Genomic DNA, 26184 nt, shown 5'->3' with positions numbered 1-26184 from the left:
GATTGGTTTTGAAATTACTGATTAGGCATTAATAAGTAATAAGCGTAGCATTTCTGTAATTAAGTGACAAACGGTAAGTATATACAATATACATACATGCATATTAACCATAATGATATTCTATGATACTTTAAAAAACTTCCTTATAGTGATTAAGAACACACTTATATAAAAAAGTTTTTTGACCAAAAAAATTAAGGAATCTTAATTGTTTTATAACCCCTAAAATAAGGAAGATAATTTTAAATTAACACTTCCTCAAGGCACAACCCAATATGGGTGCATTTCAGTTTCACCGATATTAAATACTAAATAACAAGGATGACAACATCCATAAAAGAGAAGCACTGAAACGGTAGGACAAACGGACATGAACACTTATATAGTGTCAGAACTGAATAATCAGAATATAAATGTATAAGAATCAAAGCAAAATTAGAAGTAAATTTGTTGAAAAACTGCTTTATACAGGATAATGTTTATGGACATACTTACATATTTAGGACTTGATTATAGAGTTGCTTCGCTTACATTATACTTTGTTGTCCCAGAAATCAATATACCAAAAATCAGATCAATCGGATGATTAGATCACATAAAAATTTGTTGTTAAACAAGGATGACAACATCCATAAAAGCGAAGCTCTGAAACGGTAGGACAAACGGACATTAACACTTGTGTAATGTCAGAACTGAATAATCAGAATGCGAATGTATAGGAGTCAAAGCAAAATTGTAAGTAAATTTGTTGAAAAACTGCTTGATACAGGATAATGATTATGGACATACTTACATTTTTAGAACTTGATTATAGAGTTGCTTCGCTTATAATATTGTACTTTGTTGTCCCAGGAATCAGTATACCAAAAATCAGACCAAACGGATAATTAGGTCACATACAAATTTGTTGTTAAAAATGTAAAAAAGTCAACATGTTTAAAATAAACGTACGGACATTCTGGTAATGATTGTAGAGTTGCTACGCTTTCTAACTCGTACCTAACTATTACAGGAATCACCATGCCAAATTTGAAATCGATAGGACAATTCTAACATGCCTAAATTAACGAAAAAAACTATTTAAAAAAGAAAAAAAATCAACATGTTTAAAATGGACGTACGGACATTTTGTTAATGATTATAGAGTTGCTACGCTTTCTAAATCGTACCTAACTACTAAAGGAATCACCATGCAAAATTTGAAATCTATAGGACAATTCTAACATGTCTAAATTAACGAAAAAAGCTATCCGTTACGGACGGACGGACGGACGGACGGACCGACGTACGGACGTACGGACGGACCGACCATAATTATAGAAAAGCTTCGCTTTAAAAAAGTAAAAAAATCAACATGTTTAAAATGGACGTATGGAAATTTTGGTAATGATTATAGAGTTGCTACGCTTTCTAAATTGTACCTAACTTCTAAAGGAATCACCATGCAAAATTTGAAATCGATAGGACAATTCTAACATGCCCAAATTAACGAAAAAAGCTATCCGTTACGGACGGACTGACCCTAATTATAGAAAAGCTTCGCTTTTAAAAAGGAAATGATGCATTAGAGCAACATTGCAATGACAAGAAAAGTGCCAGTAAATATTATACAGTAAAAACAGGGAAAAGAAAAATCTTGCCATTTTAGGCCTTTGTTTGTTAAATAAATATATTATTTTTAGAGGTAAATTCAATAAATCACAAAAAAGACATTTTCGTAGAATATATATTTTTCATAAATCCGTCGCAAAACAAGATAGATAGATAGATTAGTTAATTTTTAACAAATTTGTCCTTGTTAAAATAACAAAGAAAAAGACATTTTGTTGCACATGATAAAACACACATTTTTTTGTATAAAACCAAAGAGATTAAAATGAAAAGCCACAAAATTTGAGGAACATAGAATTGTAAGGACTTTATTGGTGGGTGGGGGAGGGGGGTGGGAGGGGTGATAGGGCAATAAAATGTATAGGAAGGTTAAAGCAATAATATCAGGATATTAACTATTAACATTAAACACATTAGGATAAATTGTTGGTTATTGGGGTATTTGTTATTTACAAACATTTCATAATTATTGAATCTAATTAAGACATTATTGTTGACAATTTAAACTAAACTTGGATATTAAAATCTTTTCTTTTCTGAAATTGTATAACCATAAAACTATACTCGTAATATATTGTAAATATAGATTTATTGTATCAAAGTTAAATGTTGGTTATTCTACATTTTGCCATCTATGAATACTTATAGAATACTTACAATGAGTTGAGTTTATGTCAGCACTGACCACTTTAAATGAAAGTAAAAAATTAGACATATTTGAATAAAATGTAAGTCAACAAAAGTCATTTGAGAATAATATTTTAATCTTAACCAAAATCAAATTTAATGGACCATAGTATTTTTGACAATTGTAATGTTGTTATCAATGCACCAATACAATAAGGAAATTAACATTTAGAGCATCATACTTCACTTTAATACTGTACGTACAATATTCTACCTATGTTCTGAATTTTATTTGATTGTGTTTTATTACAATTAAAGTTTAATATTCCTATTACAAAAGATGTAAGATTTTTGTTTGCCTGCTTTAAGATATTGCTTACCATTAAACCGTTTGAGTTCTCCATTTTAGAGAAGATTCACATATTGATTGATTGATTGATTAGCCATAGTCTCTTAGTAGTCATGGAGTAGGCTGAGACACTTTTGTATAGCCACTAGGGCTATCAAGCTCCACGTTCAAGCATATTATGATTTGACCCGCTATCTCATGAGAGCTACTCATTATTACCTCACCCTCGCCGAGTATGGCAGGTGTCCCAAATTAAGTCACCGTAATGAATGACGCTCTCAGCAGAGGAGCTTGGGATAAGGGTAGTACTGATATTATGTACTTGACTATTAAGTATCCAAACTTACTCAATAATTCCTTTTACACAACCAGATTCACATAGGGATGGTTTAAAGCCATTTAATTTCAAGATTGTTTTATGCATTTCCCTAAGTTTATCCAACCGCCTAAGACAGAAACACTTGATGATAAGTTCGAAATATATAAATTATAAAAAAATCTCCGTTTTTTCTAAGTTGAAAATCAATATTCCATAGCCATATGTAGTGAAGTTCAAGTTTTATGATTGACATAGGCGTACTCAAGAGGATTTTTTTTACCTTTTTACTCTTTCATTTCCTTGCTAGACGAGATCTAAATGTTTTGGTTGTGTTGAGAATTTTGTTTTTATTAAAGACACCAAATCCTTTAATTGCAGGAATTTTGTCGGAAGGTTCCTTATTTTCTTGATGTTAATTGGTACATGGTTTTAGGCAAAGCTATTCCCAAACTCAAACAGGATTTTAAGATCTTAAACAAATTCCCCGAATAAAACTGCTGTCCCCGCCCGCAGTGATGTAAAAGTATATTTACCAAAGTTGGGCATAATCAAATCTATGTTTCGTCTCTCTTCATGTCTGTCACAAGGACTGTAATATGCAAAGGTTAAAAATTAAATGAAAAGTTTCGACTGTTGGATATTGTATGATATTAATTTTAGATGGCTTATTATTTTAAGTGTTATTATTGTTATAAGTGCAATATAGGTCGAATAAAAAGAGATAGAAACTACCCCCACCAAAAAAATTTGAATTTTGAGACTACACTATTTTTTTTTTCTCAAGGTTTACGCCCCTCTGTCAGAACCCTGTGCACGACACTAGTTATTTATCAAAACTTTTCCTGGGTTTTAATTCCTGGGTTTTAATTCCTGGGTTATAAAAAAAAACAGTTTTGGTAAAAAAAAATAAAAAAATATCCAACGCATGCTCAAGCAATGACTATAAGAAACAATATTGAACTTTGAATCTACTCACCTCTCCAGAGCACTACAGCTCGAGATCTAGCCCTTGTGGAGAATTTTACCCACCAGGGGATTAAAAAAGAACAGATCGTCTTAAATACTTGGAATCTTGTAGATAACCCCCATAGTGAGTTTTTGGTGATTTAATTTCTAACTTTAATGTAGCTAAAACGTGTGATACTCTGATGACTGTCTGCGAAGATGAGCGCAAATTACACGGCTATAAGACTATACACATAACTTTTGGATTGGAGGATTTTTCTCTTAACTTTTTGTATCTTTTATGTATTGTAGTTATTTAATTTGGATACGGTTTTAAGTCAGATTGGATTTTTTTCTCTCACTCTTTTAAATCTAAACTTTCTAAATTAACTTTTAAATAATTTATTTTCAAATATTTAGAAAAAGCATAGTTAATAAATATATTGAAAAAGAATTTTAGATAGCAAAGGAGAATAATTATTATCACTATCAAATCAAAATACTTAAACAATCATTGGATTATTGGTTATTTTTTTAGGGATGATTTCGTTTAGGAGGGTTGTGGTACCCTTCCCAGAACATATGAGAAGCTACCCTGTAATTGAAAATCTTATCGGTTCAGCGGTTAGCGAGATCCTTCGGTACAAACATACAGACAGATAAAAAAACATCATGTTACTTTATTATAAGGATGAATTAAAATTGAGACTATTAGGTAATTATAGAGATACTTTGATACATTATTTGCCATGAAATTAGAAGCCAAACATTAAAGCAAAGATTAAATGGTTTAGTAAAGATATGTGACAATTATGACATATACACATAATGATATACATACAAATATATATGCATATAAACAAACAAGGATGACAACATCTATAAAAGCGAAGCTCTAAAACGATAATACAAACGAACATTAACACTTGTATAGTGTCAGAATTGAATAATCAGAATAAATGTAAATAGTCGAGCAAAATTGTAAGTAAATTTGTTGAAAAACTGCTTAAATACAGGATAATGTTTAAGGACATACTTACATTTTTGGGACTTGATTATAGATGTCGCGCCTTTAACGTTTTACTTTGTTGTCAGTATTCCAAAAATCAGATCAATCGGATAATTATATAAAAATTTGTTGTTAAAAAAGTTAAAATCCAACATGTTTAAAATGGACGAATGGACATTCTGGTAACGATTACAGAGTTGCTACACCTTCTAAATCGTACCTAACTACTACGGGAACCACTGTGCAAAGATTGAAGTCGATAGGATAACATGACTAAATTAACGAAAAAAGCTAATTGTTCCAGATGTACGGACGGACCGTTCCTAATTATAGAAAAGCTGCACTACTAAAAACATACACTCACACGCTTACATATGCACATATACACATATATGCTTAGTAGCTCTCTGCTTGGGCAATATCCTATGGAAGGAAGGAAGAATAGGCATATCCTGACGTACACACGCACACACTCACACACACACACACACACACACACACACATACACATACACACATACTCATACACACATACTCATACACACAAACACATATATGCATGTTACAAACATACAAACATATGTAAAGGTATGGGGGTATATGTACCAGAAATAAAAATTCATTCAAATCTACTAACGATTTAAAAGCATAGGTTTTTAATGGTAAATATAGCTGTCAAGTAAAAATGCTCATACAGGCTTTAACATCGATGTAAGTATCAAGCATTTAGGGGTAAATTAATAAAATTGTAACTCAAAATACAAAAATTTTGGGATTAAAAGGATACAATTTTAGGTCGCCATTTAAATTTTTTTTAGCATAATTGTTTGATAACCATCATGCAGTAGTTTACACAGAAAAAGAAGAGTGACACCTACCATTTTTTCTCCTCCCCTTTAACCCTTCTTTTTTTCTCCGACATTGTCATTTTTCCCCTTTTGCCCTACTTTGCATTGCATTTTCTTTCTTCCCCTTTTAACCCCCGGCTTTTCCCAATAATATTTTGCTCCCTGTCCCCTGGTTTTAGGTGGAAAAAAGTTAGGAAGGTAAATGTGAAGGGTATTTTTGCGATACCACAAATTTTCCGGTAATTTTTTCAGCAGTTTATTAGTCGTTAATTCATGTACCTCCAAAGCAAAGGTTGTTTTATGAAACATGTATCTATAGGACGTGCAACAACCACACTCACAAGATGTTTTTAAAAGTTCTAAATTAGTCGCTAAAATGTACCAATCACATAATTTCTAGTTCAATACAAGCTTTTTATTGAATAACTTTTGACAAAGGGAACTCTTGCATGGCTAAATTTAGCGGCAATTTATGATGAAAGAACCAAACAAAAAACATTTAGTAAAGGATAAACTGCTAAAAGGAAATAAATTATAGTTTTCGATAATGATAATTATGTACTTTTGTGTGAACACTTTATTTGGCCCAATATTTGCATGTTTTCATGCACTCACATGTCTAGTTACTTACAGAGATAGGGATACCTTTAAAAATGCGGCCAGTGTCGTTATCACTAACGAATTTGCTTGTTTTCGGCCCTCGGGTGGATAATGGGTTCGAATCTCGACAATACACCGCCTAATAACTGAAGACATAGTATAATAATAATAGAAATGTCTTGGCCCAAAACAGGCAAAATCTCATTACCATGCAAAATTAGGGTATAAGAATGTATAAGGGAATAACTTATTTTTCGGTGACAGATAACCAAAAGTAAGAGGAAGTACGACGCTTAAAATGTACAAGGACAAATATCCACTAAAGCACTGCTTCTAAAAGTTGAATTAATTGAGATTCAGTTTTAAGAAATCTTTGACCTATACATTTTACTTAAAAAAACTTCTTTTTAGAAACATGTGTAAAACTCGAGATAAAAACCATATGTACAAAAAAAAAATAATGTACAAAAACAGTCCTTTATTGCCCTATATTGTATTTCTTTCTAGTATACAAGTCTCTGTGACATATGTACCTAAACTTCTTAGTGTATGCAGCAAGCTTTAAACATTCTAATTAGATCACATACAATTAGAATTATATAATTAAAAGCATGGAAACAAATGATTTTTTAGCATTTAATTTTTATGCAACATCAAGGATCCTTTAAAAATGATAGTCAGTATCTCTCTAAATCCATAAAGATATCTGAAAAAGCTGTACCAGTTTTTTAGCCGGTGCCTTCGTCACCTCTGGGCTAAAACAACTGGTTTTAATCTCCTAATTGTACATTCTATATCCGCGGAAAGCTGTTTATAATACGAGGCTAGAAATAACTATTTATTTCTGTTTTTTTATAAGGTATACGAAAGCCATAAAGAAATTTCCTGTAACTTAAATTTATTATCTGCTGACAACTGTATAATACATTAGATAGATGTATGTATATTACAGTACATGCTATCTATCTACCTAGCTGTGTTGCAAATAAATGCACAAACAACCCCCTCAAATTTATTCCATCTTCCTCCAAAAATTCTTTATATTTTTTGATGGGTTGAATGAGCTTAAAAAATGGTTTGTTATCATATGTGTTGGCTTAAATATGCTGTTCATACAATTTGCAGTAAATAAAAAATAGCAAACGATCCAATTACATGCTACAATCAGCTAAAGGATATTGTTTTATTATATTGTAATATTTATTTGAATTTAAAATATTCAACCCCTCCCCCCGTCCCATGAGAATTAAAATCCCACCATCCAGTTCAATTAAATAAGTATTTTTCATTTTTTTAATGGTCCTTGAAAAAGTAATTAACTTCGAATAATACTAATTTGATAGATAGCTTTTATTGGCTTAAAGATAGGAACACATTTTAAATATGCATGGTAGTCATGTAAATGTAAGCTTAGTCATGGTTACCATAGCTTACAATAAATTTTAATAAATACTTTGACTATTAAACTAGCTCCAAAGTTTATGAAAAAAATTTCTTATTCGTTGACTCAACAACTTTGAGGAATATTTTTAATTTCGATTTATTAAATTTAGTGTCCAAACGTTTTAACCACCTATCGAAATCTACAGAAGGGGTAATTTTGAGTATTATAATTGGAATGTACATCAATTTATAGGCCATTCTTACCCCTTTAATAAGCAGCCATGAAAAAGTTTGATAGCCTAATTCAAAACATAAAACTTAAATTTCTGGGGGAATCTACACACAAAATATAGATACGCTTCGATATAATTTGAAAATTTCATTTGTTGTTGTTTGAAACCGTGACAGCTATGATCTGCTCTGTTCAGCCTTGTCGGAAGATCATGTTCTACCATTTCAAATTATAAAACTTTTTTCATCCACATCCATTTTGTGAAGCCAGGCCATAAAATTTAATTCTTATAATTTAGGTGATGAATGTATGATCCCATTTAAAAAAAAATAGGTTAGGTTATTTGTTCAGACAACTGCAAGGTTTAGCCTCTTCTAGGGGCTTGGGTTCGCAGGTCGAAAATGATTTTTAAAGAAGCTAAATGTTTGTTATTCTGTATCTTATAGAATGTATAAATGGATATTACTTGGATCTTACACCAGATTTTCATGTTCTCTAATAAAGTGAAACTTGCAGAGGGCTAAAATAAAGTTTCTCCCCTTCAAACCCCTTTACCCATCCCCTCCTGTTTTATGAACGAACTGACAAATAAACGAGTTCCCTGTTAGCAAGCTAAATTGACGACAATATTTCCTCTGCCATAATAAAATATTACATATAAAATAAAATTTCCTATGGCTGTCATTTAGGTTAAAAGATACATATCACAATAAGACAGTTGGTTAATAGTAGATCTAAATATCCGAAGGAATAGAAATTAAATATACTTTTTGTTTGTATGAAATTTAATTATATTTTGCCCTAGACCTTCAGCATATCAAAAATCTATTATCTACACTGCACAAATATAATTATATCTTCAATCGATAAATTATTACGCCTAATAGATTCATAAAGACTTGTATAATAGTTTTGCCACCTAAATTCCCTCAAATGAATTGCTGTATCTTATATTCTAAAGTCTTTAATTTTGCAACAAATGTTTGTATGTACGTACAGTAAAGACCTATTAAACTTAAAGGCGTATTGTTGACTTTCTATTGTTTATATCAACTTGATTATGAAGCAGTTGGTTATGAATTGATCCTATTCCTGGAGGGAAGAGAGGGGTTGTTTTATTTTTTGTTAAAGGTACTGAAATAACACAAACATTCAACTTTTTGTAAATAAACCAAGGTTTCCAAGACAGCAGCGGGGTCAAATATACACCAACCCAACCCCCCTAGATTAAATATTTTCATGAGACACCGCTAGAATAGGATTATTGAAAGGGAGTCAGGAAAGTAAATCTGCTCAATAGTTATATTGACTAAATTGCCTGCTTTAAGATTACTACAAGATACCTACATCATTAAGTAACCATATTCTGATAATAACATTTTCTATATTGTTTTACGTTGATATAATGACAGCTCTAAAGCTCAACTGGGGCGTGCGTGTGCGGCATGTTGAAAATAGGAAATAATTCACACATCCCCCAAATATCCTATTTCCATCCTAATGAAATTTGATGAGTTTTACTATAAAAAACTTCACATCATGCTGTGCATTTTTTTTGCAATTTTCTGGCTACAAGCTTGCAAAATATTGAAATAAATGGATAGTAGGATACATATGAATGGTAATTTTTAAAATGTAAAATAACTCACAAGCGTGCACAGGGTTAATGTGGTCTCATCTTTGAGGGGGTGAAAAAAAGGAGAAGGCCCACCAATGAACTTTCAATAAAAAGGCCTGTGGGCACCCCATTCCACATGAATTTGAAATGATTTGCAGTCTTTTTGTCAAACAAAAGTTATTATTTAATTTACACTATGACTACGAACTAATTAGCCATCAACTTTTCTGCCAATGCAAACTAATAATATCTTTTGTATTTTCTTTTATTTAGACTTATCCAATATCCCAGTTCCTCAGCAAAAATCAATGAAAAATGTAATACTAATAATATATTTCCTTTATCCCTGGTTAACCCAAAACGCGTGCTCAGGGGCAGCCAGGGGTAAATTATTTGGAGGTCAGAGCACTTGCATTTTTACAATTATTTCACCGTTGCCAGTTTATAAATAGATCTATTACTTTGAAAAACAATCAAGATTTTAAAAAAGAACCTAGTAAAAGTGTCTGACTCTGATTATGACGTAAAAAAATTAGCCAATGAGAGGCCAGTATAAACTGGAATTGACCATTGGTAAAATTTATAGTGGCCTCTCATTGGCTAATTTTTTTACGTCATAATCAGAGTCAGACACTTTTACTAGGTTCTAAAAAAATGTTTCTGAAGGTTAAATCTATTTTAAAAGGGAATTTTTGTGTCTACCTATAACTTTTTTATCAATCCTAATTCATTGCCCTTCATGAATTACAAACACACACATCATTCTGGCGGCCACAGGAATTCATCAAATCTTATTTAATCATCAGAATCAAACTCTTAGAAAGCTTTGAAAATATCCCAATATAAGATAGAAAAGATAAAAAAATAACTTTTTCATGAAACAAATAACCTAGATTTTTATTTCATTTCCATCCCTGAACCATGATATTACCCCTTTTAGTAAATCAAATTTTACAAGAAAGAGCACCGAGCAAGGATACAAAACTAAGAGAAATAATTATTTTCTGATTTCAAAATTAAAATCATTATGATTAAGAAAGACAAACCCCTACCAAAAAAGTAAATTCGCAAGATCTTAATTAAGAAAATTCGGGAATAGTCCCTTTCGTAACATCGCCCCATAAGTGGCGATTCATCGTATTTTTAAAATGGCTTTTTATAGGTTATTTTAGGTTAGGTTAGGTTATATTGGGTTAGGTGATTGCCCCACAGGGTTGGGTAATTTGCCCGCAGGGATAGAGCCCCCGGCAGGGGCTAGAAATAGGAGAAAAGCTACTGTGAAAAACACGAATAATCGCCCCATAAGGTGCAATGTTACGAAAGGGACTATACTCATACATTACTAATGTTGAACATAAACTTACCTACATAGACGGCCAAGGGGGGGGGGGATGGGGTGATTACCCCCCCCCCCCAAACGAATTTGGAGGTGCCGTAAGCACCCCCCAAAAATATTTTTCTTTTTACCCCCGGGGTAAAAAATTTGCGCCATTTTACCCCCCCCCCCTAAAAAAGCAAATTACCCCACCCTTAAAAAAATTTTACCCCCCCAAATAAAAAAGCTTGGACGCAGGGGCTGCTTACCTACGAAATAAATTATTTTATTATCTGCATAATATTATGATTGTTTGTTTATTTTTAACTAGCGCCTACACCTCTAGAGGCCTTTAGTGGCACTTGAGGAGGGAGGTGGTAACCCTCCCCCAATAAGTAATAAAGCTTTCCAAGACCTATGAGTGGCGACATTGTTAAAGAGAACCATATCAGTTCAGCAGTTCTTTCAGCAAGATCTTTTGGTACAAACACACAGACAGACTTCCAGACATCATGCTACTTTTATCTAAGAATTTATATCCCAAATCCTATGGAACAATAATCATACTTACATATTTAATAATTTTTATTATCCTTGAAAAAGTTGGCTTTATACTTGAATACAATTACAAGACACATGCACAACATTTCAGAGAAAGAAGAAGGAAATTATAAAAAAATATCTTCGAGCTAATTTTAGAATAGTTATTATGATTTTTTCTATGTTAATTATTAGAAACGTTGTTGACTATTTTTTGTAGTAATCAATTGTAAAATTAAACACAAATATAATTATTTCAAGCTTTTCATATATTGGTTTATGGAAAGTTGTATTTTGTCCTGCAATGTTTTAAATTTTCCATACTAACGGCTGCGCCCCTACCATTTAGGGACTCAATATTCAAAAGCAAAGAAAGACATGAATTTAAAAATAAACAGCTTAAACAGCCTTAAAAAATAAAAAATAAATATTCTAATATTTTAAAGATTGCCTTTACATCCTTTTCTCTCTGACACCAACATACACACGCATAAATTTAAGGAAGTGGTATATTTTGCAGACTTTTCCCCTTGCCAAAGTTTTAGCACATTTTTGCAATATTTATTCAATTAATTGATTGGTTGTATCAATTCAATACTTGAAAACTTAGACAGACCGGGGTTTTGCTTAATTAAAAATCTTAGGAAATTACAACTTAATTATGTATAAAATACTAGCGGTTACGCCCCTAACATCTTTTGGTTTAAAAATATGGATAAATTAAACATTATAGTTCGCTAGAAAATAAGATTGAAGTCTAAAAAACATTTTTAAATATAATATTAAAAAATCATCACCAAACCTCGAATAAAAATGATAGGTTTCTTGATTTTTTAACTTTGATATTTATTAAACAACATTATTTTGTTTTTCCTTACAATTTATCTATCCAACAAATCTGAATAAAACCAAAATTTTTGCCAGTCGAAAATATGGAATATTATACATACACATGTCATTGCATATATCATACATACACACATGCTTAACTATAATGCTGCTATTACATCAACATAAGTTTTTACCTAGAATTATATTACAATTAGAATTAGAATTACAAAGCAAGGATTAATATAAGATGATTTACTATAATAACGATCACAGCCAAACAGACGGACGTACCAAAGAAGTTAAAGAGTAGATGTTTATTGATTCTGAGAATTTTTAACTATAATGTCAACATAATGTCTCCAGGTCTAACCGAGTCGTGTACATTATACATCCCCATAATGCTTAGTTTAATGTCTGAATTAGTTTGAATGTTATTCTATGCATTAACAACACAATCTCTTCAAACTATCACGGATAGATTGATAGATAAATTTGTCTTAATTTGACTAATTTTTAAGCATGATTTTGGCAAATTTTCTTTTAAATGTTTTGTTTATTTTTAAAAGCGAAGCTTTTCTATAATTAGGGTCGGTCCGTACGTCCGTCCGTAATGGATAGCTTTTTTCGTTAATTTAGGCATGTTAGAATTGTCCTATCGATTTCAAACTTTGCATGGTGATTCCTGAAGTAGTGTGGTACGATTTTGAAAGCTTAGCAACTCTATAATCATTACCAAAATGTCCGTACGTCCATTTTAAACATGTTTTTTTTTTAACAACAAATTTTTATATGATCTAATTATCCGATTTATCTAATTTTTTGTATACTGATTCCTGGGACAAAAAAGTACAATATTATAAACGAAGCAACTCTATAATCAAGTCCTATAAATGTAAGTATGTCCATAAACATTATTCTGTATCAAGCAGTTTTTCAACAAATTTACTTACAATTTTACATCGACTCTTATACATTTATATTCTGATTATTCAGTTCTGACACTATACAAGTGTTAATGTCCGTTTGTCCTACCGTTTCAGCGTTTCGCTTTTATGGATGTTGTCATCCTTGTTTCTTTTAATAAAACCTATAAATGATATTTTACAATCTAATGTGAAAAACAATAAATAATATTTGAAAAAAATGATTCAAATACTCTTTGAAATATTTAGAATTGATGAAGAAAATATAAATTACAATTTTTGGGGGGTTGATTTACCTTTCCCTTTGTTGTAACTCTTTACAATACTTTAACCTCCTCCTAAACATGCATCAATTAATTCTACATGAGCACAGTCATACTTCCATAGAGTTTTAAAACTAATGTGGCAATTGAAATACAGAAAGAAAAACTATTTGCCTCTAATGTTTAAGTAAAGCAAATTGTTTTAAACCCATTCTAGAGGAGAAAATGGATAGACAAATATTTTTTCTATAGTAGTATAGTTTTAGTAAGATAAACAAAAGTTATATTATTTGTTATAATGTTATCAAGAACTTACCAAGAACATTTCAATCAAAAAAGAAATCATAAAAAATTTTTTTTTTGGCTTATTTATTTAAAACTTGCAGAGTAATTCTATTGTTTATTTTAACCTTTTCTACAAGATTGCATAAAATTAACAACAACGCCCCCCCATGTGCAGCATAAAATACACCCTGGTGAGCAAGGACGTGCATGATAGTGGGGAGCACAGTCCACCCCTTTTACACCACATATAAATTTTATTTTTAATTGTAACAAATAATAAATAAAGTAAATTCATAACATAAGAGCATTCTTTTACAAATTACCTATTTAAACAATCTTTATGATCCAAATATAATTCCTGTGCATGCCCTTATGAGTAAGCCTAACCTTGGGTTATGTTTAGCCCGTTGTCTACATTAGTTAACCCCCACCATAAATTTTATACAACCGTATGTCACTATTAAAACACTTATGAGAAGGTTCTATGGCTGTTTGTGATTGTAAAATTACTTTATCATCTATGTTATAACTTGTATAATTTAAAAGGGAATAGCAAAGAAACAAAATGACTTTAGACCAGTTTTTTTTTATGTGTAAGGCTTAATTAGTTCGGGTGAGTATTTACATTATTTAAACACAAAGCCTGAAGATTTATGTTTATGATTAAACTACTGAGCTGAGTTTTAATCCAATGTTTATGTGGTTGATATACTTTTTAACAAAGATGATGACAATATCAATATTCAATAAGTAGCGAAGCACAAAAAAAAATCATGGATGGAAATAAGAGCATCTCTTTAAAAGAATAGATTTATTTATACAGAAAATATCACGAAATCTTTCTCACGTAATATAATTTCTAGCGTGACTGAGTAACCAACGGACAAAATAAATTTGTTTGTCTCCAAATAGTAGCTCTTAGCCTCTTGTACTGTCTTGTTTGTTTGTCTAGCCTTCATATAGTTTTATACTATTTTGCAGTATAAAATAAGTTAAATAGTAGCTCTGGTATTGCAAAGATGGATTATAACGACGGGAGACAGAATTGTGTAATAATTACCCATCATTACCCACCATTTACGCCTTTAATCATTCTTATTTTCCTCCATACTCATTTCCTTCTGTGTTTACATATGTTACTTGTGTAAGAGACAAAATTCAACTGATGCGCAAAGTTGGCTTGAAATGTCGTCTTTTATATTGAATACATTCTGAATAAATTCTGAATATAATTTTATTTTATTTATTTGGAAAGGAAAAAACATGACCATGGAAGATAAGTAGAATAACCATCAAAAACCACCCACCTTTGATTTAATAGCTTAATAAAGTAAAATTCAGTGGCAATTCTCAAAAAATTCAAAAAATTTGATTTTTGAAAATTTACTAATTTAAATAGGTAAAAACTATAAGAAAATTATGGAAGTACTAAAACATATACATGTTACGTTTTTTTGTTGTTGAAAATTTCAACAAAAAATATATATGAGACCTACACCTAAATAATACCTCATTGTTCTAGAAAAAAATCAGCTATCAAATTTCAATCATTAAAGTTTTGGGTTAAAATTGGCAAAAATATTTTTAGTAAATCTATTGCTTAACATAGACTTGTAAAGAGTTTTTATTAAAATCATTTGGCAGCATTCATCTCATTATTTAAATGATAAAAGATAAAAAAATTATATGATTTTGGTATATTTATCCAAAAACATTGCCCCCCCCTCCCCCGGATACGCTCTATTATAAAATCTATATAGTTTATTAAATCCCCCCCCCCCCCTTATATTCCAAAGTGTCCACTGGACAAAATGTTAAAATTGGACTTGGCCATTCACAAACCTTTCTACTATTATAACTTCATTACTGAGGGGCCATCATATACTTTTTCAGTAGTTTTTCTTTAAAAATTTTTGCACAATAATTTAACTTTTGGCCAATTGTGAAGTTAAACGCAGAAGCTACTTAAATTTCAATTTATGTCTCAGCTTTTTAAGAAGCATAAATTTCATTTTTTCACAAAGCACACTTTTAGCTTAATTGCTAAATTGTGTAATTAATTGTTACTAGGGAAAGGTTTCTTTATCTATTTAGAATTTTTTAAAGCTTAGCTTTTCTTTAAATTGGGATCTGTCCGTCCGTAACTTGTAGTTTTTATTATCAATTCAGACATGTTGTAATTGTAATTCCAAATGATTCCAGTATCTGTATCAGGTACAATTTTAAAAGCGTAGCAACTCTTTAGTCGTTACCAAAAAGTTCGAAAGGTTAATTTAAAACTTGTGGATTTTAAAAACTTTTTGATTGTTAATTTAGACATAAAAGAGATGTCCTAATAGATCTTTTGCCTTTTAGGTAAATTTTTTTTATTATTAAGGGAACAGCCATTGGCCTGAAGAGACTGAAAAGAATTAGAACTTTACCTTAAATTAAATAAAAAGGTGTAAGCTAAGAATTAGCTACATTTAAAAACAAGGATGACAACATCCATAAGTAGCGAAGCACAAAAAATCGTCGATGGGAATACGTACAGGTAGATTTAAAAGGTTTTTACTAAAATCAAGAATAGATTTATTGGATAAAATAAACATGAAATCTTGTTTTTTTTTGCATGATGACGATGGTCAAAGTAAATTATATTAAAGATGCTCATAATGATGACGATGGTCAAAGTAAATTATATTAAAGATGCTCATTATTTTGATACTGATATCCCATAAAAGTTTGAAAATTGCATCAAAATAAACAAAGATATGGGGAAATATGTAAAACATATAAAAATAGCCAAAAACCTGATAAAAGGCAGTCTGGCCGTCATGGTTGTCTTATTAAAACGACAAAAAATTTAATTTTTAAATCCTTAACTTAAAAAATTGGGAAAATCGGACCATATACACTGAAGATATGGAAAAAAGTGTTAAATATATAAAAATAGCCTAAAACCTGCCAAAAAGGCAGTCTGGCCGTCAAGGTTACTTTGTTTAAAAGACGGGAAATTTAATTTTGATATCTATAACTGAAAAAATTTGAAAATCGGACTATAAACACTGAAGATATGGAGAAAAATGTTAAATATATAACAAACAGCCTAAAACCTGCTAAAAAGGCAGTCTGGCCGTCATGATTGTTTTCTTTAAAAGACGGGAAATTTAATTTTGATATCTATAACTGAAAAAATTTTGAAAATCGGACCATAAACACTGAAGATATGGAGAAAAATGTGAAAAATATAAAAATATAAAAATAGCCTAAAACCTGCTAAAAAGGCAGTCTGGCCTTCATGGTTGTTCCTTTAAACGACGGGAAATTTAATTTTGATATCTAAAACTGAAAAAATTTTGAAAATCGGACCATAAACACTGAAGATATGGAGAAAAATGTGAAAAACATAAAAATAGCCTAAAACCTGCTAAAAATCGGTCCGAACGCCAATGATGTTTTGTAGTCAATTGTGCTCCTTAATGATGGGAATGTTGTCAAAAAATTTCAGCATTCTATCTTTTATAGGAGCTGAGTAAATCCCATTTCCCCCATAGCGTTACGGACGGACGGACGGACTGACTGACGGACGGACAAAGTGAATTATAGAGTAGCTTCGCTACTAAAAAGGAAATTTGCAACGTGCTTAGAAGTGCAAATATGAATGCAATTTATTTCTCGGGCAAAATATATGATAAAAAACACTAAAAGAAAAAACCAACAGGAAATTATATTATTTTTTTCTCTCGGTTAACAACTCTATATTGGGATTTGCTTTTATTCTGTGAGTGATTTTTATTTGGTAATGCATTTTCTAGGCAATAAACACATAATTTAAACTTGCTTATGTTGTTGTACGACTCACACAGACACACATGTGATGAAAAACATCATATCTCATCAATTTTTCAGCAAAACTTGAACTGTAAATAATCGCCCAACCTCATATTATATTTACATTTTTATACATAGAATAGTGTCAGGAATATTAACACAGCCAAGTAGCAGAAAACAATTTGCTAGCAGACGAAAAAAGATACTTGGAAAGGGGGGGCAGGTAGTTATACATCTATACTATAGCTAACAGAAAATACTATGAAGTTAGGTAATTCTGGTAATTGTTGAGTTGCAGCACTAGATTATCTTAAGAACAATATTACCAGAGATCTTATAGGATAAGACAATAAACAATACATTGATGAACATTTCCAATGAAGATAAACTAAATTTTCTCTTCTGTATATTAAAATTATTTATTGAAAAATTTTGACACTTCTAGTTTAGAACCAATATTACACATAATGTGACTACATTAAACAAAAATAAGTACAACAAATAGTAGCAAAGCAAAAACCTTTGTTAAGCGATGGCTAGATTGCAGAGTTTTTTTTAGCTTTTGTTGTAAGTATGTAATTAAAACCAAATTTTTTAGTAGCTTTGACACTATGTAAAATCTGACAAATTTCAAACATTAATCGATCGTGAAAATTGAGATATCAAAACCTAAAATAAGAATGAATGTAATGTTATCTAAAAAGTTGTATATCTTATCTAAAAGCGAGTCAATCATTTTGTAGTATTATCACGAAACTTTAGAGTTTTGGAGATATAAGAAGAAGAATTTCAGTAAAAATTATCAAAAGTAGAATATATAGAAGCATTGATATCAACGCAAGAATGTCAACATCCCAAAGTAGCGAAGCACAAAACAATAAATTTATATTCTCTATATCAATGAGTATCTAGTATATTATTTACTGTTCAGTAAAATATTTCTTTTGTTGTACTACCGACCTATGAATTACATACTGGATACTCATACTTATAGATAATCTTCATCTCTTCTAATGGACAAGCAAACAAACATTTTGAATTAAAGAGTAGCTTCGCTACTAAAAATATAATTTAAATAAAGAAGCAATTATAAGGCATATATTTATTGCGGAATTACGGATATACATTTACTACAGTGTGGCTATGCTAACAATTCCTATATCGATTGTATATAAAATGTTTAAGAATAGTCCCTTTCGTGGCAACTATTATAGTGGCGATTCGTCGCATTTTTATAATAGCTTTTGATAGGTTAGGTTAGGTTATATTGGGTTAGGTGATTGCCCCATAGGGTTAGGCAATTGGCCCCGCAGGGGTTATAAATAGGAGAAAAGCTACTGTGAAAAAAACGAAGAATCGCCTCTTAAGGAGCGTTGCCACGAAAGGGACTATACCCAAATGTTTTCATAAAATAATCCACTGATTATAAACAATCATATTTGTTTGGAAGTATTTCAGTTTATTTTATCACAAAAGTAAACAATAGAAAGATTAATTTAAAATTATAAAAAATGATTTACAACAAATTAATTACCAAGGATAGCTTCACTTGTGAACTTCGCAGCCAGAGAAAAATATAAATTTTACTTAATTTTACATGAATTTATTATATTGCAAGCTTTTTATTGCAGCATTACATATATTGGGAATAGTTTTACTTAGAAAGAACGGATTTATTTAATTAATATTGTTTTCAGCTGCTTTTTAGAGACAAGATATTGGTTTTAATATCTCGAATACCAAAAAGAATGTTATCCGTTCCTTAAGATCTCGCTCACTGCTTGGCTATCCCAAATGTTCCTTCTGCTTTCCATTTGGACACCCCTCGCCCCCTCCACCAATAATTTTTTTTCTTAATCCAATTTTTTTTACCTATATTTAATATTCATTGCGACCTAATTCATCCCAATAATATTAATGCTTAAGCAACTCAAAGAGGCACTTATTAATGCAAAAACATGCAATAATTCTGATTCATAAAGTGTTGGAAAATTTGGCACAGTATAATTAGCAGGATGAAAGGTAACTTGGCGGAAAATTGGTGTAATATTTCAATCATTTTTGCAGGGATATACATACATAATATGTAAATTAGTGGGGGTTAGCAATTGATTATATCATTATAGAGTGGCTTATCTTATATATACAGTATTTTAATACAATTTGCCATATTACTTTATCAAAAAAAATATGAAATTCAAAATGATTATTTTTACCTCAAAGAGAGATCTAAACAAAAGAACAGAAGATGGTCCGCTCTATTAAATAGAAACCCATTCACTACACTAACTGTAATGTATCTTAAGCTTTTACTCTTTGGCCATGCTTCTTAATTATAAAGTGTGTCAAAACAAGTATGATAATATTCAAAAATTAGCAGGGAGAGACGCGACATTGGCCTATAAATTATGCTGGTAAACAAATATTATTAAACCTTAATTGGTTGGTACAAATTAGCAACTTGTAAGCTTCTTAAAGAAAACTTACAGAGCTAAGCTTGTATTGTAAGTAAACTTTTTTTTGTAGGAAAGACAGAAAAAAAATGATAAAATGAAAAGTAATAAAAATTTATTCTGTTTTTTCAGAACTCAAATTAAAAAAGTTGCAAAAGCTGAATCATGTTCTGATAGTTACTTCATTTAATGATCTTAATATTGGCAATATATCTTAATTTTCTTCTTTTATTTTTATTGGATTTAACAATATAAATCATTCTTATTTCTTTATCTGTGGAAAAGGTTTATTTACTTTTATCTTATTACTTGTATTGAATTAAGTAAAACAACAAAACAAATGATCCAGGGCTATAATGGCCGATATATTGATGTACATACCCAATGATGAAACACAAAATTACCCCACCTGTAGATTACAAATAGTTGTTGAAACGTTTGTACACTCAACTTGATGAACCAACCAATAGAATTACAATTAAAGTACACAAAATTGTTAAGCCAATGAATAAAAACGTCATAATAAAACATTGGGGACAAGTGTATAAACAGCTCAATGTCACCTCCCTCCCTACAAATTATCTCATATTAAAAGAACCTACCTTGAGGGACGAGTTTGAGTACGCAGGGGTTGTTGTTGCGGGTGCAGTGGTTGATCCAGGAGACGACGTCGCCCTGCGTGTACCCGGACACAGCCTGACCCTGCACTGACAGTATCACGTCCTGAAACAAAATAATTTTTAGATTAATTTCCCTTTTTATTTAGAGGCTGTTCTATTTAAAGGCAGTTTACAAAACTGACCATAGAATATCTTTTTTACGATAAAAGGTATTTGTTTGGTTAGGTTAGGTAAGGCTAAGAAAAGGTTTGAAGAGCCCCACTGGGATAGTACCCCATAGACATAGCGCTTTGAAGAGTTAGAACCTCCGTAGGAGCTAGAAACAAGTGTTGTCAAAAATCAAATATTTTTTTATTTAAGTTTTTGAATTCTTTTTGCTTTTTTTTTACCACTCGATTATAGAGCCCCTAAATGCTATAGACGAAGTCATTAGTAGGTCATTGATATTACGATAAAAATTACGTATTACAACTTACCTACCATCAAAAAAGTGAAATCGCAACTTTAAATAAGGATAAAAAAATTGAAATAAATTTTAGGATTGGCATAAAATTACAGGATAATCCAATGATTTAAAGTTGAAATAAAATGATATATGATACAACTTGCAACTAATAATCCCAGTTAAATATGTCGACATGTGGATTTTTATTATTAAGATTTATATGCTTTATGTACCGCTTGTTTAAAACATTTAATAATTGAATTGAACAAGGATGACACGTTTAAATGGAATAAAAGATGTTCTTTTATTCACAAATTAGATTGTTGGATTAAATATTGCAATACAAGATTAGATGCTTTTAGAAAGTCATAGAAATATTGTTCGAAGGTTTCTCTAAAGTGCCTAGCGTAGAAACACCCTTCCCCCCACCTTCTATGCTTTGAAATAAATTGAAAATAAGGGTTAGGTAGTTTTTCGTGTGTTTTATCTAAGATTAGGCTTTGTTAGGTTATTTTGGATACAAGTAGCCCTGCAGGGTTAGGACCCCCAATAGGGTTCAGGCATAAAGATAAAAAACACCTAATATATTTAAAGATAAGGTGGGGGGTTCTGTGCTATGTAGTTACTTTAAGGGAAAACACTTATTATTCAAATCAAGTCAAATCTAGTAAATAAAATTAACATGTTGGACGAACGTTCGGACGCATCCTAGTTATAAAGTAGCTTCGCTCCAAGCTGGCATCCACAGTTACGTTATATGCTGTTACACCCTTTAAATATACAAATCATTTCCTTACATATGTTATGCATGCAGTTGAATTCATAATTGATTTTAATCCTATTATAAAGATTTTTTTGAAGCTAAATATAACGGAAAATGCTGGTCAGAATGTGTTTTTAAAGAAGCTTTATAAGAATCTTAAGGTGGTTGGAGTGAGGTTATCACCGCCCTTCCCCAGAGGCTATAGGTGAGGCAACTAGTCATTAATAAGATATGGGTTGCTACATCCGTAACAGCGAAGCCCAACATCAGACAAACAAACTTATGTTGATTAAGAACGCATTTAATATTCAACATAAATCTATCCCAAAATGAATTAAATACAGCCTGTCCATTATTGACATACTTAATACTAATATGTGTATATAAAGATACTTCGCTTTTAGCTTTGTGCATATTCGTTATATGAATCGATATTCCATAAATTAGGTAAAATGGAAAATTTTATAAAACAATAAAGGTATTATTATAGAAAACGTTTGAAGCGATAGGAAGTGCCAAAATTATGTAAGAGCTACCCGTTACAAACGATAGTACGAATGGACGAAAGAAGACTTTAAAAGAAGAAGAGTTTCACTTTAGTAGAAAATGCCAAGGGAAGATAAAAACTGTACAAAATAAAAAAGAAAATCTGACAGATCGACAGACAAAATAAAGAGTAATAATGGAAATCCTAAATTCCTTATACTTTTATTAAGAAAAACAACATATTTACCAGATAAAAAAATTATTGTGTATTTTTATAATAACTGCTTCTTGCAGAATAATGTATTGATTTTTGCACAAGAAAAAAGGCAAAATCCTTGAAAACACTAATTGACCAACAATACCAACCTCCTTTAAAAAAAAAATGAAGTACATATTTAGAATTCCTCTTTTGGTTAAGTGAAGTTCAAAAACCATGTGGGATTCAAGCTCCAGTATGAACAACATCATTTTAAAAAGAAATTAATCATAAATGGGGGGAGGGCGGTACTAATAGTGCCTAGTTACTCCACTGAAGAAAATAACAAAAGAAAATATGTATGCAAGGCAAGAGTACAAGTGAAATTCAGTAACAGTTGAGAGGCTAAAAAAGTCTACAATGATTATTTTTCTGAAACCATCTTGTATGAGGTGATTACTATTTTAATTAGAAATTGTATATTTTTTAGAATGTTACACTAGTTACCTCGCCCCTTCCTGAAAAGTATAGATATTCGAACCAGCAATTTCCAAGTTCTTTAGCATCAGGCAAAAAAAGCTTTACTACTTTATTTCCACTTTATTATATAGGATATGAATTTAATATAGCAAAATCAGAATTACTTAATGGTTTATTCATAATTTTAGTCTAACGTACATAAATATAACATAAACACAAAAAAAAGTAAATAAAATCATTTAGGACGACAAAACAGTATTCAACCGCCTGACTGTTAAAAATTCTGCAGTTTTACAGAAAAAAATCAATCATTATTTGTTTTTAAATGATAAATTATAAGTTATTATAATGGCAAATAATGTTTAAAACGTATATAATCATAGCTATGTACCGATACTTATTATTGCGAAACTTACTTTTTTGCTAAAAGTTGAGAAATTTCAATCACATAGCTTGCTATGATCGAGTAACGAAACTACTCTGTGACAATATTTGTATGCATTAAGTGGCAATTTATGACTACTCAAATATTTTTTTTATTTTATACTAGCGGCTTTGCCCCTACAAGCCTCAAGAGAAAGGGGGAAGTCACTCCCCCCCCCCCCCTTTTTTTCAATTTAATTTTTAGAAAGATTTTTTTTTTGAAAAAGTTGCCTGGGTTAATTTTTTTCTTGGGAAAGCTGAGATACCCTTCCCCAAAATAGACCTCCCTGGACCAATAAGAAGATTTACTGTAAAGGAGAGAACCCTGTGCACACCACTGGTTTACATAATTTTAAAATCTATCCATCTATGAATAATATTGTGCCTCTTTCATTAAGTAATATTTGTAAAAAAAATCTGGCTTTTCCTCACTGAACCATAGAAAATTAATAATTTAAGGATTTAACAAGAGTAAATATGTTCAAAGCACAAAGAATATATAAAATGATTAATTTTAGGAGGTAATGGGTTCAAATTGGGATATTAAAACATTGAAAATGACAACTAATCAAGCTATGGCTATGTCTATTAATTTATGTTATATTAAACAATATTGACCTAGAGATTAGCTGCGCAAATCATAAAATCCATGAGTTATAATGTTTGCAATGTTATTTGAGTGCAGCAAAATAGATGATATTTACAGGGTTCGGCAGCAGCCAACACAGCCTTAAGCCTGTAGCTGAGAAAAAAAACCGCATGGTTGCGAAAGAATTTAAGTTAGGATTGTTTGCCTCATTAAAGTAGCATAAGCTGATGATGCAGATTTTTCAACTGCCTGAGCGCGACTGTTAAGCTCTGTTATAGTTTTTTTGTTGAACATTTTTGCCAAAACGTCATTCGCTATGAAAAAGCATGTGTAGAACCTGCTTATTTCAGAAATATCTGACATTTCCTATGGAGAAAGTTTGCAATAAGGTAAAAGTGGCAAAATCAATAAAGATAATTGCAATGCAATCACTTGGGGTAAATGTGTGCAATTTTGCTAGTTTTATAAACACAAAAACAGTTAGGTACTACATCTCAATTATCAAAAATTATTAAAATCAGATAATCAGAACTATCATATATCATTAAGTCAGCTCTTTATTATAATACTATGTTGTGTACGTCGCTATTATTGGAATATTGTTGTACATATAATCATTTAGAGGCATTCTGCGCAAGCACCAAAGTTTTGAAAATTAGCCGAAATAAGAAAAAATGCGTTTGTATTAGCACCTACAGTCCGAGACAGCTAAAAGCACGCATTTTAGATACCTGACAAATTATTGAATTATTTACCCACCTCTACCCCCCACTTATGGATTTTTGTGTCTATCATTTTATTAAAAATTGGCAGAGCAACCGTAACTTTGGAAAGTGTTATGAGAAAAACTGTCTAGTTTACACAGTGGCTCAAAGAAGTGCATTTTATAATCTGTTGGTGAAAAAGAATAAAACATCTTAATATAAACGGCATAAAGTAACTATGGAAAGTAGAAAATCAAACAAATTCATTAGAAAATCCTATATAGGATAAAGCAATATATATTTTTTAGCATTAAGCAGTATATCTTAAACATGAGTTGTATACCTATTGGTTTGTGCTTGTCAGGGAAGCGTCAAAGATCCCATTAAAAATGCTTTAAAGTCGAAACACAGCACCGTGAAATGTTCCTTTTAGGCTATAAACACAGCTACTAGTTGTTTTTATGAGTATTAAGGACTCTAAAAAGTGAAAAAAAAATTATTCTTTCTATGTTAGGGGTAAAGTCTTTGATCTAAATGTAAATACCATGATTAATATTTTAGAAAAATCACTTACAGATAGATTTATTTTATAACAAAAACGATGTGTCAGAATATTTGAAAAAAGGGCATACCTATTTAAGAAATAATTATATCTAAGGGGAGATTTATTTATCTAAATATAGTTTGGTTAATTTAGCTTTCATTTAATTTACTGAAATTTATGCAAATTTTATTTTCTATAAAAGATATTTATGTTTTTTTTGCAAAAATAGTTTTTAAATGATAATTTATTCTGTCTGAATGAAAATTTCAACAGTTAAATTCATCAAGTTCCATTGTTGTATTAATAAAGATTAAATCAAACATTTGGGACAAGCTGTTAACGCCTATTTAATTTGAATATTTGAATTATTTTGTAGACTTGTAACATGTTAAATTCAGGACAATACAAGAGTCTAAGAAAATCAAATACAGGTTTTTGCTATTAAAGATAGATTTAATGAGATTTAAATTATGGTTTTATAAAGTGAATCAAGTTCTTGTTTTTTTAATAAGATGCCGAAAATTAATACAATTTGTCTCAATAAAAAAATTGACCTGCAATAAGTTGGAACAAAATACAACTATAACTTTTATTCGGATGCTAACCTTTCCTGGCAAAAAGTGGCATAATTAATATTTATACAATAAGTACCTAAACAAATGATAAAAAATGTACTACTGCTTTGTAAGTGGAATGACACGGAGAGACGCATGAATATCACAATGAAAGGATATTATTATAGTTAAGTGTATTTATGTACATATAGGCCATCTGGACTTAAAAAAAGCTTCATCATTAATTATTCCAAGTTTTAAAATATTGTTTTGAAAATAATTGAATTAAATTGAAATTGAAAAAAATTATTAATTGATCTGGTTTATAAGATAAACAAAGATGAAAGAATTATTTTCTGTAGTTAAGCAGAGCTTCAAAGCATCAAACAGCCATCTAATACTGATTGTAACCTTTT

The 26184-nt window shown here is 30.6% G+C and overlaps 1 protein-coding gene across 5 annotated transcripts in view; it reads right to left on the bottom strand.

The window, feature by feature from the left end:
• Magi (membrane associated guanylate kinase, WW and PDZ domain containing protein magi) overlaps positions 1-26184 on the bottom strand; it is a 278759-nt gene that overhangs the window by 249095 nt on the left and 3480 nt on the right. For all 5 annotated transcript variants that reach the window (XM_080153874.1, XM_080153877.1, XM_080153870.1 and 2 more), the window contains exon 2: positions 20567-20687. In XM_080153874.1, coding sequence (XP_080010000.1) covers positions 20567-20687 — 121 coding nt within the window. The remainder of the gene's footprint in view (positions 1-20566; positions 20688-26184) is intronic.

Source organism: Acartia tonsa, chromosome 3 (genome assembly GCF_053477335.1).
Source record: "Acartia tonsa isolate MP-2025a chromosome 3, ASM5347733v1, whole genome shotgun sequence".
NCBI classification, from domain to species: Eukaryota; Metazoa; Arthropoda; class Copepoda; order Calanoida; family Acartiidae; genus Acartia; species Acartia tonsa.
Note: the sequence above shows the minus strand (reverse complement) of the source record. Positions and strands in the feature narration are given on the sequence as shown.